Genomic DNA, 15408 nt, shown 5'->3' on the forward strand with positions numbered 1-15408 from the left:
GATTATTCTTTTGCTTTTACTTTAGCTTTTCCTTTTCTTTCGTTTCGTTTTGTTTTGTGACAATGATTTTAGCAACAACAAATATTACATATACTCGTAAGTAAATACCATTATTGTAACATTTACAAACATTTAGACGAGACGTGTGAATGTATTAGTTTCGTTTTTTTTTGTGTACATTTAAATACAGTTTATTGTGTGTTTTTCTTCTAGGTTTTCCTGTTCTTATTCTGCTGGTTAGTTGCTTGTTTTGTTTCTTTAAAATTAGACAATTTACAATTTGATTTCTTTTGATTTTGTTTATATAAAAAATACATAATTACAACTAATTGTTTGAATCACTTCTTTGAGACATAAAGTGCATTTGTTTTTCTTTTTTTTTAGTTTTTTATCATTTTCCTTACTCTTCTTTCAGTTTTCGATTTGCATGTCGCGTGTTGCATGTTCCAGTTGGAGGGCGAGGGCACCATTAGCCGCGCAGCATGTTGACCAGCATCGCCGCCAGGATGGTGACAAACAGGAATGAAACCACAATGCAGACGGCCTTCTGCTGGTCGCTCAGCCGCTTCCGATTGCAGTAGAGCGACGTCATCTTGGCCGCAAAGCGACGCAGGGTGCCGCCCTGGCTGGCCAGTCTTGCGGAGATGGCCGTGGAGGAGCTCCCGCTGATGGCACCGACGCCACCGCCGCCGTGCGGATGATGGGCATGGTGCATGTGATGGGAGTGGTGCATATGGTGCGTGTGATGCATGTGGTTGCCGCGCAGAAGGAGATTGGAGCCGGCGCAGCTGGAGCCCGCCGTGGAGGAGCCAGACGAAGCGTTGCCATCTCCGCCGCACGGTTGATGGTGATGATGGTGAAAGTGAGCCATTTCTACATTCGAAACAGAAATAAATGCAAATTAATGGACGTTGTAAGTATTTCCAGACCCGCACTGGGTACTGCTGCCTGCTGCATGGTGGGTGTACATACCACATCTCATTGCGGATTCATTTCCATGATGATGACGCAGTGGATCGCCGCAGGCGTTGAAGCTCGACAGCTCCTGCTGCAGCCGGCCAATGGCGAGGGGATCGGCTCCCACGCCGCTGCAGCCACTGATGGCCGAGGCACTTACGGACCTCAGGTGCAGGCCATTGGTGGAGCCATTGCCCGCCGACAGCTTCCGGCTGCTGCGCTGCGAGTGTGTGGCCGTATTGGGGGACGTGGAGCCATGCAGGTGGTGGCAGGTGGCCGAGCTGGGATCCAGCTCGCTGGGCACCTGATACCGCAGCGGACTCGACGGCTGCCCGTAGAGCAGCTCTCCGCCGGAGGCTATCCGCACGGGACACACGCGGAACTGGTAGCAGGTACCCGCGGCTAGATTGTCGATGGTGAACTTGGTCTCGGGGCCGCGGTACAGCTGACGGTAGTCCTGGTTGGCCAGATTGAGGGGAGCTCCGCTGGCGCTGCCGCTGGAGCTGCTGCTGCGTCCCTTGGGCGTCTCCGTTTCCAGCTCGGCGGCTCCCAGGACCGCGTACTGCAGCTCGTACTCGACTCGGTCGTGGAAGGAGTTCTTCGAGTGCTGCCACTCGAGGGTCAGCTGCATGCCCAACTGGCCGGGCAGGTCCATCAGGCACACGCTGTTCTCGTGCACCACACGCGGCGGCTTGATGTTGGCCGGCAGCGTGGCGCTCGTCTCGAACACGTAGTCCTCGGAGTAGTCGCCGTCTCCAGCCCTGTCCGTGTGGGCGTAGATGCGGAAGGTGTAGCTGCTGCGCTCCTGCAGCTTGTGCACCTTGCACATGCAATTGGTGCCGGAGTAGACGGCCTGGAACTGCTTCGCCCGGGTCACGTACATCTCCACAAAGTACTTGGTGAAGTCGGCGCCTCCGCCGGCAGCGGCTCCATTGGTCTTGCCGCCCGGTCCGCCCTCGCCCCACTTCAGTTTGATGTAGTTGTGGCCCGCTCCGCTGCACTCGAGCCGCGGTGGAGCTGGTGGCGCCGGCTGCGTGGTCAGCTTCGCATAGGCACTGAATGCTCCGGCTCCGATGGCGTTCACGGCCTGGACGCGGAACTTGTAGCTGGTCTCGGGCATCAGGCCCGTCACTGTGTACCGGGTGCACGCATCCGGTGTGGCAATGGTCCGCTCTCCGTACTCGATGTTGTACGAGCAGATGGGAGAGCCGTGCGCCGCCGGCTGGGTCCAGTTGAGGGTCACCTCCTGGGCGGTGAACTCGTATCCCTGCATTTGGGGGGCGCCGGGCACGGCGGCCGGGGTGCTCACGCTCACCACCTCCGAGGCGGAGCCAGAGCCGGCGGCATTGCTGGCCAGGATGCGGAAGAAGTAGCGTGTGAAGGGCGCGAGGTTCCTCAGTTCGGCACACGTCTGTGCTCCCTGGTAGCAGTTGTGGAACTCCGTGCTGGGTGGCTCTCTCGGGGGCTCCTGGTCCTGATCCTGCTCCTCGCTGCGCTTCTCTTGGCTGGCACTTTTCAGGATGTAGTTGGTGACTGGGGCTCCGTTCTCGTGGAGCGGCGCCTGCCAGCTCACACTCAGATGGGTGGCCGACTTGACCAGCACTCGCAGCTCCTCGGGTACGCCAGGTGCGGCTGCTGCGGCTGTGAATTTCATCCACTGGGACCAGTTGCCGGCTCCGATGCGATTGATGGCTCGCACTTGCACCTCGTACATGCCGCCCGGCACCAGATCCTGGGCCACGAAGTACGCCTGCTTGCCTCTGTACACGATGTGGGGTGGCTGCACCTGCTCCAAGCGGCGCATTTGAACCTCAAACTCTAGGATGGGGGCGCCGCCATTGTAGTCCGGCTGGAGGAGCTTCAGGAGGGCTGCATACGGCGAGGGCGGGTCACTGGAGTACGGCGGAGGCGGGGCCGCCGGGGCCACAGCCTCTGTGGTGACATGTCCGATGTCCGAGAACGGACTTTGGCCGGCGGGACCCTCGCAGCAGGCACGCAGCTGATAGGTGGTCCCCGGCTGGAGGCGCTCGCACATGGCCTCCGACTCGGAGCCGCTGTAGATGCGCTCGAAAACGGACCCCGAACTCAGCTCCAGATGGTAGCGAAGTATGCTCGCTCCGCCGGTGTCCGAGGGCGTGTCCCAGCGCGCCTTGAAGTGGGTGCCATGGATCTTGCCCTTGGCACTCGGCTTGCCCGGCCTGCCCGGACGCTCGGCGGCCGTTCGGTAGCTGACCTCTGGCGACCAGGGCGAGACTCCGGCCTCGTTCTCGGATCGGAGACGGAACTGGTAGCTGCACGCCCGGCGCAGCTGCAGGCACTCGTAGTGGAGATCGGTACCCTTGTAGGTGTTCAGGTAGCCGTGTCCGGACTCTGCATCCTGCAGCTGCAGCAGGAAGTCCCCGTCCTGGGTGCGCCTCTCCCAGAACAGCTTCAGCGAGCTGGGGCTGCTCGAGTGCAGCTGCGGGGGCTTGGGCACGGCCGGGGGATTGCCCGCGGTGCTGTAGCTGCTGATGGGCGAGTACGGGGACTTGCCCACCTCGTTGACGGCGGCCAGGCGGAAGCTGTAGACAGTCGTGGCCTGCAGCTTGCTGATCACATAGTGCTTGGCCTTGATCTTGGCCAGTTCCACGAACTTGAGCGGCTGGCCCTTGCCCTCGTCGTACTCCAGCAGATAGTGCTGAATGGTTGCGCCATTCGCAGGCGGTGCAGCCCAGCGTAGATTAATGGAGCTCTTGGTGCGCGACACCAGTTTGGGGGGCAGCGGCGGCTCCGGCTCGCAGGCTGGCGTTCGGAACTCTGTCGGCTCGCTGACGGTGCCCTGCAGCTTCTGGTAGTGGACTTGCAGCCGCACCAGATAGTCCTGTCCCGGCTGCAGATCCTGGACAATGCATTCGTGGGCCTCGCCTCGATAGAGACTCTTGTATTTGCACTGTTTGCCCGAGTCGCTGAGCAGGACCTGGTAGTGCAGCTCGTGCATATTGATGAGCAAGGCATCGGTGATGACGGGCGACTCCCAGATGATCTTCGCTGCCTTCGAGGTCACGTCAATCACCTCGGGCTTCTCAATCGCCGATATTTGCTCCACAATCGTCGACTGGTAGTCTTCCTCATCCTCTCCGGCCAGACTGGAGTTGTCTTCGCCATCCTCCGATGTGCCCACCGAACTGGCGCCGCCCACACTGCTGCCCGTTCGCTGGGGCAGGGGCGTGGCTGGTCCTTGCGTGACATTGGGATTGCCGTTCCTCTGCGTCAGCGGCTGCGGCTGCTGCTGTTGCTGTTGTTGCTGCAGCTGCTGCTGCGCGAGGCGACGCACATGATTGTTGTTGTTGTGCAAGTGGCTGTTGTTGTTCATGTGATGATGATTGTTGAGGTGCGGTGGCAGGGGCAATACACCCACCGGAATGTTGTTGTTGTTGGTGTGATGGCCATTCAGATCGTTGACACCCCTCAGCGAAGGCGAATGTGTGGGCGTGGACAAGGCGGGATCTGAAAGAGAAACACTTTAGTATGGGGAAATCACTTCAAGAGCTGGGACAGGACACTCACTGGACTCCCTCTGCTTCTCCAGCTTCCGCAGCAGCTTCGTATGCTGCCTCTGGCTGCGCTCATCCCGATAGTTGGGCGGCGACGGCGAGTGCGGGGAATGTGTGTGGACTGGCGGCGGCTGCTGCTGTGCAGCATTCACAGGTGGCGGCGGTCCCCCTCCGCCTCCCACGCTGGGCGGTGGCTGCTGCGGTGCACCCTGTGGCTGCTGCAGATGATAGTGCGGTGGTCCGTTGCCAGCAGGACCTGGTGGATAGCCGGCCATGGCCGGCGTATAGAAATGCGATGTACCATTGGCGCTTATCTGTGGAGTGGGACATCAATGTAAAATGTTTAATAAGTGCTCAAAACGGAGGCTTTTCAGTAGGTAAATACTTTAACCACAACAGTTCTGGAACTGCTTGTGGTCGATGATGTGGTTGTCGTTTTTTTCTTCTTGTCCGGCTGTTGCTGCTCCATTTTCCCCATCCCAACTAATGGCTGGCCAAGAACTACCACGTCAACATCTACAAGTCGTCTATAAATAACATTCGTGGTACGGAGAGAGAGCGCTGATAACAATAACTAATTAATTTGCGGAATGTTATCAGCGCAGGTAGAAGTTTCTAGCGAAAATTGCACTGGAAATTGGTAGGACAGCGCGCAAAATCTTTGTCAGCTGGCGCAAAATGTTTTCCACAATCAGTTAATATTTGAAGTTTGAAAAATACTGAATACAACAACATGTAAACGAATATTTGTAATTTTTTAAATTAGTTTTTGCTGTTGTTGCTCTCCAGTGTGACCAGATAACATATACCGTCTGACTCTCAGAAATATACTGTAAATATACCGATGAAAACACCGAATTAACCTACTAAGCCTCCCCCTATTTAAGCAGTTAAGGAATTTCAGTTAAGCTGTGGAAAATAATACTGTTTGTTTATGTAGATTTAGTTAGAGCTGCACTAAAATTATTCAAGATTTTTCGTTTAGTGCATTAATATAACCACTGGTCGAAAATGGGTTAATCGGTATCTGTCCATGATCGGAAATTATAGTCCTCGAGGTTTATGTTCGGTTGAGTACCCTCAGCAACGAACATATGTATGTTTTTATGCGATTGGTGAATAAAGTTTCTGCAAGATTAGCGAAACAAAACGTAAGTGGCACATAACAACCAAAAAAACGGGTGAGTGTCTTATTAACAAGCAGTGCAGCGTTGAATTTCATAGCAAGCAGCTTCTACTCAGCGCTGTCTGTTTGGCGCGCCCGTTTGAAAGTAAAATTTGAACTAAATTCCAGTCTGATCTGATTTCCACAGCGAATCATTAACTAAATTGGTTTCGCTGTTTATGGGCACTGGCAATTATCCACGCCCGCATGCTGTATTAAGCAAAAATTACCCCCAGATGCCTGATGATTGATAATTTTTTTGCGCAAAACTGAGGAAAATGAATGCTTCACTGAAATCAAGCTAATTTCAGGTTTTTTGCATGTCCAAAGTTGCGTGCAACTTGCGCAATATATTTGACGACTTTAAAGCATTTTGCACCTAATTGTTGGCACTTGGCTCGCGCTCGGCCCAAAATGGCCGATGCTGCACGGTTATTATGGATGATCATAAAATATTAAAAAGCCGCCCAGGCCACAAATATGGGTCAAAGTTAATGAGTTTCTTCTTTTTCTGTTGTTGTTCGCGGGCCAGCAACGGAAACAGCATAGCTGAGAGAACAAAAGAAGTGGCGGGATTAACACACACAAAAGAGAAAAAAAAAAAACGTGGAGATGAAAACTCATTCGGCGAGGGAGTTACAGAGCGCTCTGTGGCACAGAGTTTCGGTTTCAGTTGGAGCTTCTCCTACGGATATGGTGCGACAGTTACAGTTATCCGAGCGCATAGCTCAAGTTGCATAATGGCAATGCGATTCCGCAGATGGAGACTATCCGACTATGCTATGTAAATTAGCATACAATCAAATTATAAACATTTCAACATAAACACACAAGCGGAAACTTCCATTTTGTGCGGCACTGTGCTGTGCGAATATCTCTGCGAGTGTGTGTGTGTCTCTGTGTGTGTGTGTGTTGTGGCAGCAAATTGTTAATTAAGTCAAGGAAAATTCAGCTCGAGTCAAGCAACCGCCGGGCACTTTCATTTCAGCAACAAACCGTGACGACGCCACATGTGTCCGAAGCTGCACCAACCACAACCGGCAGCAACGGATGAAGTTGTTGGCGCTGCATGCATTAATCAAGTTTTCCACTGTCAAAATGGCATTAAGAGAGCCAGAGACAGACTTAGAGACAGAGCCTGGCTGAGGCTGAAGCTGCAACTGCTGACTGGCAAGTTATGTAAAAATGTGACAAGCAAAAGTTCAACTCAAGTGGAGTTCAATTAAAAGTCATCGAGCGGCGAATGGGTATGGAGTTTGGAGCCTAACCTATGGGCAACAATGTTGCCCGATGCCCGCTGCCCGTTGCCAGCAGCGGGCACGACCAGCCAGCCAGCCACAGCCACAGGCACAGCATTTACTCGTAATGGATTGCATTTACCAGATAAAACAACAGCAACAACCATTAGCCTGGCTCTACAAATTGTTATGCAAATCGAAATTGTTTAAAGGTAAACGTTTGTCTTCTCGGGTTGACAGTTCGCGTTGGCAACCCTGCCACAGCCCACAGCCCACAGCCCAGGCCCCCCTGGCAGCACAACAGTTAGCTGGCTGCTGGGAAATCCAACGTGGAATCTCTTGATAATTACGTTTTCAATTTATTAACCCCTAAAAATAAATGCCTTTTTTATGCTCTGACTGTCGCTTTAATTGTCTGCTTCTCTTCTTTTCTCTGTAATTTATGTTTATTGGGGAAAACTGTTACTGTTTGATTTTTCTGCTCAAATAATATAAATCAACCCAAAAGTGTCAACGATTGCTTCAGAGCATAACCGGAAAGCGGAAAGCGGGTAATCATTGCAAATTATATAATCCTCTGAATGCAATTAATATCTTTTTTAATTGAGAGATTGATAATATTATAATAAATAACGTCAGGCGGTACAGGTGGGGGGTGGGGTTGGGGGTGGTTGAGGGAGAGGGAGAGCAGCGTTGGGTAATAGAATTTAAATTGCGCTAGGCGCTAAGCCAGAACCGGAATGCCAATTTAGAGACTGCGGGCCGAGTCACGAACTCGTAGAATTAGCAGAGCCTCTCTATTCCCTCTCTATTCAAGCATCATCTATCTCGTTTTTCCGCAATGGAAATGGAAAATATTTCAATCAAAATTCTGTTAACAACTTTCTGCACATAAAAGAAATGATGGGAATGTTTATGTTGTACAATGAAATTGTTATTATTAAATTATTAGACATAAGTGGACCGCAGTGGCAGTGGCAGAGGCAGGAGTGGTCCGAAACGTGATGTGAATGGGTAACGCTCATCTGCTTTGGTTAACAACCATCTTTTATTTTCTTTTTTCTTGTTTTTTTTTTTTTGCAAATTAGCGAGCCAATTTGAATGGAATGCATGTGCCTCTGATGCCGCCGATCTCATGGGAGCCGAACTAGTTCCGAATGGTAATGCTAATGGAGGCAAAACTACATATAATAAAGCTAAATTTAACGATGATTTGAAATGCCAGCAATTTGTAACATTTCAAGAGGAACTACAATGTAATTTGTCTATTATTGAAAGCGTTTACATTTTCTGGGATAATTGTTTCAGAGAAATGTGGAAAAAAATACTGAAAAATGTATGAACATATTGGATTATAAAGATCTTTGGGTAGCCTGGTAGCCATAAAATTCGAAGAAAATCATGTAAATTCAAAGAAATGTATTTAAAAAAGGCACATAAAACCCCAATAATATATACAGTTTTCTAAGAAACTTGAAGCCACTTTGAACTTTGTTTTGAAATGAACCCTGGGCAAACAACAAACTTTGTTCGGCTTGGCCCCTCCGGCCGCGTACCCCACCCAAGCCCCAACCGGCAATTAGCATTCAAAGCAAACATCTTCGTAGGCCCCCACAGTCGAATGATTGTCAAAGCTCACGCCTAAATGACAGATTGCGAAACGAGCGGCAGAGCAGGCGGTGAGTGCATTTTTTGTGGCACTGCATATTCAAATATTTGCCGGAGAGGACAAATGGGTGACTCACTCACTGGGCCGCAATTGGACTAATGCGAGCAGCTAATTAGTTATGCAATTTTCACGCTTTTCCCCCCCCGCCCCGGGGGCTCTGCCCGAGTCAGAGTTAGTCAGCGCAAATGCTTATGGAGAAAGGCAAACACAACACCAAAACGCAAACACAAACACAATACTCGTAGATGTGGGAGCACGATAGGCAAACAAAGCGAAATTGCAGTTTATAAACTAACTATCCAATAAATAAATAAATTATAGATGCAAAGCGTTGTCGGCCGACAGCTTGCCAGCTGTTTTTCCACTTCCATTTCCATTTCATTTTTGTGTTTTTGTTTTGCTTAAACTTTATATTAATAGTTGTTGCATTTTGTAATTGGCATTTAGCTAAAAGTTTAGCCATTTTAGATCGTCCGTCCGTCATTTGCGGGGCGTACTGTTTCCATTGTTTTGCTGGGTTCTGTTCTGGCATAAACACAGAGTCTCCTCCTTTTGTATCGGGCCCATGCAATTGAATTGTTTTCTAGGAACAACTTTACCCGGATCCGATCCGGTGCACAATAAATTATATTACCAGACGACGACGACGACTCTCGGCTCGCCCCCATGAAAATTTCACTTGAAAATCGAATTAGCATCGGGGAATAATTGTTGTTGCATTCGCATTCGCATGCGGATTCGCTGATTGCAATATTGTTCGCTCAATTAGCTGTAAATCAATTGATAAGCTGCCCTGGGCCGTCGGGAAGTCGGGGAATCAATTGGCAATCGAAACGGCGACAGATAGCCAATATATCGCACATTTTGATGGGCTGCCAAAGAAACAATGTATCTCTTACAGCCTACATTTTTCATTTATCAAAATTTGAAATATACCAGACCGCGTGTGGCACGAAACAAAGTATTGAATGGGCACTCTGAATAGTTCTTTAAATAATCCTCTGGCAAAGAGAACAAAATTTCATTCTTCTTTGAAATACTTGTACTTAAAAGTTGCTTTGTTTGAACATTGGCAATTATTGAATTGAATTTTTGAATAGCTTACAAAAATCTCCAGAAAGTTGCGAAACTTCTGTTGCCAGTCATTGAAAATGTATGAAGGTGCGTTCATAAATTATAATCAATTTTAAACAGAATTTATGAACACAGCTTCGGAAAGTTCATGAAAATTTATGAAGCCAGCTGATGCTTATCGATGTGTATTCATTAAATAAATACTTTCATTAAAACAGAAGCAAAATGGGGTCAATGGAAGCATAGAAAACCAATCAATTATACAGAGCCCAATGGTCCCAGAACTAGTTTGTTTAAAGCCTAGATTTCTGTACTCTTTTCATGCGATAAACCACAAGTTAATTACACTTAAAGGCTAACTCTAGTGGGTGTGGCTGTGGGTGGTACTTACAAATGGCTGTGGATGGAGGTGTCCCTGTCCGGGATGGAGCTGTTGGTACTGCTGCGGCGACAGCATCACGTGGGTCACAGTCCCGTTCTCGCTGACGTACTGCGGCACCTGGACGGGCACCGTCATCGGTGGCGGCGGTCGACTCTGGGAAACCATTTGAACGGTTGCGGGACCTGCAAAGAGCACAAGAGTGATGGTGGATAAAATTATTTAAAGAATGCTTCAACAAATGGCAATATGCTGATGATACAGATACAGATACAGATACAGTATATATATATATGTATATTCATATGTGTGTGTGGTGTGGTGTGGCGTGGTGTATGTAAAGCTTGAAGGCAAATGCTAAAGCAGTCGACAGTTGGCGCCAGCGAGGCGACATCGAGACAGAGACAACGCCAGGACATGGCCAGGACATGGCTGGGAACGGGATGGCTGGGGGCACGGGAACGGGAACGGGGACAGTCATGGCTGCTTTATGTCAGCGGCGATTTCACTGTGTTTGTTTAATGGATATCTCTCTTTTGCTCTGACTCTGGATCTCTGTGTATATCTGTACGTATATGTATATGGAAATGTGTGTGTATGTGTGTGTGTGTGTGTTTGCTGCAGCCAACAAAATGCTTGACAGAGTCTGCCAATTTCCCTCACCCCTGTGGCACTCTCCACATCTCCCTCTCCCTCTCCGCCTCTCGAACTACTCCACTACGATACGCATACGCACCGTTGCCCAATTCCGATTTCATTTGCAATTTAAGTCTGCCCGATGATTAATATCCAACCCATACGCCCCGTACCCCCCAGCCATAGGCTGCCTGCATTGTCCCCATCTCTCTCCCTCTCTCTCTCTCTCTCTCCATTTCTCTTTAATAAATGTGTAGAAATCTCTAGAGCAAACATTTTTTGGCAGCTTTTGGCCAAGAGGCACAGGGCAAGAGGGCAAGAGGGGCGGGGCAGAGCAGGGTGAACAAACGACAAAGGGAGCTAAAGTTGTCGGGGTTCTTGGCACTGGCCTCAGAGCCGCCTCAGAGCTTCGTCTTGCATTGTCTGGGATCTGTTCTGTTTCTGGTTTCTGCTACTGTCATTAGATACAGCGAAAGGGGAGCCATAGAGGCAGGGGATGGGTAGGGGGCTTCCATTTCCATTTCCATCTATGGATCCATTTCAGCTGCAACTTTGTCGCATGTCATTGCCACAGAATAAACGACAGCAAGCCGCCCCATAAGTCGAACCCCCCTACCCCCCGCCCCACGAACCATCCCTTCAAACATTTCAGATATATTTTGATTTGTGGATTTGTATTGCTTTTCAATTCCATTTCTCTTCCTTCCTTCCTTCCTTCCTTCCTTCCAGCCTGCCAGCCTTCCAGCCTTTTGGCTGCATTGCGACGACTAAAAGCCAACAAAAAGGAGCACTCCACGAAGAATGAGCAATCATTTGGTGGACTTCCCCGGCGATTTGTTAACAGGAGATGTCTGGTCGAGATTAGCGTATCATTTGGGGGGCACAAAAGCCATTCAATTGAAATAAATAATCTCAAATTAGATTTGATTCAAGCCCCCAACAACATAAATTGAATGAAAATATTGCAGATACAAAATCTTCTTCAATTTTAAATTATTCTCTTTCACATTCGTGCATTTTCGTAGCCAAATGTATGGCCATAAATATGTAGATATCTGTGTTTTTGGCCCCAAAAAAACAAAGCGAGAGCAATTCATGAATTTTCGTGTTCATCATAAAATGCATTCCGTGTTTGCCCATCAATATGGATGGATGGGGGGGCTCAAATGCTGGGAAACCAGCTGCGCTTTGCCGAGGCGCCTCCATTGCCGTCATCATCATCATCATCATCATCATCATCATAGATGCAGTTGGCAGCTTTGCACTTTGCATGCCCCGGCACGTAAAAAGAATGTTGCCCTGCCCCTGCCCCCTCCTGCCCTGCTCTGGCGGCTACTTTCGCATTTCTATTATTTTTTTCTACATTTTTCTAGAATTTTATGTAGGTTGTTGTTCCTGTGTTCTGTTTGCTAAACAATGCAGCGTTGCATTTTTTATGGACACCACGCGGCGTATGCGTAATATCGGCTAATGGATCGTGGGGGGGGCGCCTTCGTTCTCCGGCCCTCGCAGTCGCTTTTATAGTTAAACTGTAAACTTAACGGTAATGCGGCCTGGTAATACGCTTAGCCATGTCTCGCGTCCATTCAGGCCGAAAATGCGAGCGGCAGACGTACCATCCCCACTCTCTACTGAGGCGGGGGCTGTCACGTCCCTCCTCCACGAGGGTACGCGGTCTAATCAACTGTTAAATGCTGTCCGCCAGCCAGTCAGCCGTACCGTACTTTGCCATTGCCCTGCTCCGCTCTGCCCCGCTCTGCTCCGCTCTGCTCTTTATCTGCTCTTAGGTGTAAAAATGTTGGTTTAGTGCGCTGACGCATAACGCGACAAAGCAAAAAACTGATGATGGCTGATAAAAGCAAACACCACCTTAGTTCTCGTAGCTCCCTTAGTTCCTGTAGCTCTGCACTTTAGACCAATGCCTGATGCAGTTAATCATCCAGCTAAGGGCTGGGGGGGGGCCTCTGTCTGGGTCTGGCCAGGAAATGCACACCGAGGCAGCAGCGCATTTGGCCAAGTGTTAAAAGGCAGCAATTAGTTAGGCGAGACTTTCAGCTCCCCTTTGGTTTAGGACGTGGGCTGGTTCAGCTTATCACTTGGCAAGCAGACAGACAGTTGCCCCACCCCTCCACCCTACCCCCCTCTACAGGCAAATGTCTGCGACTTCAACTCAAACTTAATTAATGCTAAACTGCTTAAGAAGCGACGGCCTGCTCTGGGGAAAGGTCTGCGGGAAGAGTCATGGCTGGGACTGGCGGAAAGCGTAAGTCGGGCAGAAGATATATATTTTTGGGGCAAGTTTCAAGTCGAAATTAAACGGGATAAAGTTTCGCATAATACTTCCTCTTCAGTAGATCGTTGGAATGTATCTTCTGCCTAATCCTAGCGCCGAATGTGCTTCATTTTTAGCTGTATCTCTTCCTCTATAAGTCCTTTCCTTTCGGTTTCTCTATAGACTCCCACGTCAGCCCTCGCTGGCAGGCAGATCATCATCTTCCACTTTAATTTTCTGCGCTGATGCCTTGACCTTGTCCGCCCCCCAAACACCCCCCAACACCCCCACTGGCTTACTATCACAGTGTCGAAAATAAAGTTGCGTCCCCCACGCGTTTTGGCTAATTGCAAATTGTTATTGCTTTCCTGTTTTGTTACGCATTGTTGCCTCACAGGCCTCCCGTCCTCCCGTCCTCCAGACGACGCTGCCTCCTGCCTGTCTGTCATCCACTCCTCACTTAGACATTGTCTAGAGACCGCGTCTGAGGTCAGGGGCACCACCTCAGAGAGCTGTTGTCTGGCAGGTTCCAATGTGTTCCGACACGCACACGCAAAACACGCACCAAATGTCTATAAAATTAATAACAATTCGGTTAACTTTGTTCTGTTCTGCCCGGAAAATCGTCGGAGGAAGGGAGGGGATTTGGGTGCTCTGCGGTTTTGGTTTCGAGTGCCATAAGTGAGTTATTGATGTTGATTTAATCGGACATTTGTTATAATATACATTGCCATAGCCGAAACACTTATTCGTATTCACATTCATATTCATATTCACTTTCGCTTAGAGTTGAATAAACTTTCGATTTGCTGTGGCGATGATTTGTGTTTACTTTTTGGGGACATTGACAGGCCCAATGATGATTTGTGGGGCCTCCCAATGGGGGCGTCTCCTGTTCTTTCTTTTCGCTCGTTGGTTTGCCCCTCTTTTGTTCTTGATAATTACCGACCAAATCTAGACCAATTTGCGGTTAGTTGGCTCATTATAATCGACACTTTTCCTCACTTTTCCTCACTTATCTCACATTTTCCGCTCATCCCCCCCCCCTCCCCTCCGTCCACCATTTATTCGACTCCAATTAACGATGCGTGCGCAATTATCTCGATAATTATGGCGACTTTTGCAGCTTTAAATACAACTTTCGCAAAATGCAATTAGAGCAGAAAATTCACGAGTTCTTCAATGGAAAGCTCTCGTTTCTTAGCTTTTCGTACAACAAATTCCTCGAGTGTTAAAGTGTTCTCTCTCTCTCTCTCCCTCTCCTGCGAACAAATCGCATTAATTGCGCATACGCCCCGTTAAACGTTGCCAACAGAAATCGACTAAGACCCATTGATTGATGGGCGGGCGGGCCGCAAAGGGGGGCGGGGGGGGGGGGGGGGGGGTAGCCTGCTGCTGGAGGCTGTCGGAGGGAGGGCGTGGTAGATGGCAGTGGCTGTTGGAGGGGGAGGCTGGCCGGAGGGGCGGCAACTGTCTGAGGGATTGGGAATGGGTATTTGACTTTCCCCCGGTTACGGGCTGGGGTGGCGCCATCCAGCGCCATTTGACAGTCTGCACGTGTCGCACGTTTTGTTGATTGTGGGGCTTGGTGGGGGATTGGCATCGGCTGCTGTTTTCGCGCCTCCTCTCTGTTTATTTGAATTTCCAATATTTTCCGCACCCAGTAGCCCCCTCCGTGCGCCCAAATTCTCCATCTTCCCCCGGTAAATATTGTCATTTTGTGTGTCAACTGAAGTGACGTCCTCATAGACAACGACACAAATGGGTCCCGGCACCAAAAAAAAAAGGAAATACCAAAGATAAGAAAGATTCCAGAGCCGAAGGTTGAAATACTCTTCCGCTGAACAGATCCCTTGTTCATTCCGATAAGACTTAATTGAGATACAAAGTCCGTTACTCGAATCTTTAAGGATCTTTGCCCTGCAAACACCTCTCCAAAGTCGTTCTACCCCATTTTCAAGGGCATGAAAAACCTTGAAACCGGAAAAATGTTGAAACAGTCGTGAAATTTTTCGTCAACGCCCCCCATGGGGCCGCCGCCCGTAAGCGTTACTCTCATCATATCGCACAGATACAGATACAGCTACAGCCACAGATGCAGATACAGACATAAATACATGCGGATATCTGTATATATATCACGTCAACACATTATGCCTTCATTTATACTTTATGATGAGTAAATATTGTTATTAAAACGAAAAATTGCGCGTTGTCTGAGCGATAAACCATGCCCTCTGACACCACCCAAAAAGGGGGGGGCGAAGGCTGTTATTCAGCATTTGCTTTATTGGTTTTGTCGCTTCAGTGCAGGGCAAGAGGCGGGCAGGGAAAGGACAGCAAAGGAAGAGAGGGCTTTAAATTAATGTCTGAAGGCATGAACGGCTCTGAGGTCTCGCAGTATCAGGTGCATAATGTATCAGGTGGGCGAGCCAAGTTAATGACGGGCATTTTCGGTTTAGTTACAGGATTTATACCGATTAGT

At 49.2% G+C, this 15408-nt stretch overlaps 1 protein-coding gene across 3 annotated transcripts in view; it reads right to left on the minus strand.

Moving 5' to 3' along the window:
• Positions 1–131: 131 nt before the first annotated feature.
• LOC6588880 (fibronectin type-III domain-containing protein 3A) overlaps positions 132–15408 on the minus strand; it is a 43318-nt gene continuing 28041 nt past the window's right edge. For 2 of the 3 annotated variants that reach the window (XM_026989061.1, XM_026989060.1), the window contains 4 exons: positions 10028–10200; positions 4504–4804; positions 973–4443; positions 132–873 (listed from right to left, as the gene is read on the minus strand). In XM_026989061.1, the coding sequence (XP_026844862.1) occupies positions 470–873; positions 973–4443; positions 4504–4804; positions 10028–10200 (4349 nt within the window). In that variant the 3' untranslated portion in view covers positions 132–469. Of the gene's footprint in view, positions 874–972; positions 4444–4503; positions 4805–4875; positions 5151–10027; positions 10201–15408 lie in introns of those variants that run through there. The other variant, XM_026989062.1, reaches the window with a different exon arrangement.

The sequence above is a fragment of the Drosophila persimilis genome, unplaced genomic scaffold (assembly GCF_003286085.1).
Source record: "Drosophila persimilis strain 14011-0111.01,24,50 unplaced genomic scaffold, DperRS2 tig00000191-arrow-pilon, whole genome shotgun sequence".
Classification (NCBI taxonomy): domain Eukaryota; kingdom Metazoa; phylum Arthropoda; class Insecta; order Diptera; family Drosophilidae; genus Drosophila; species Drosophila persimilis.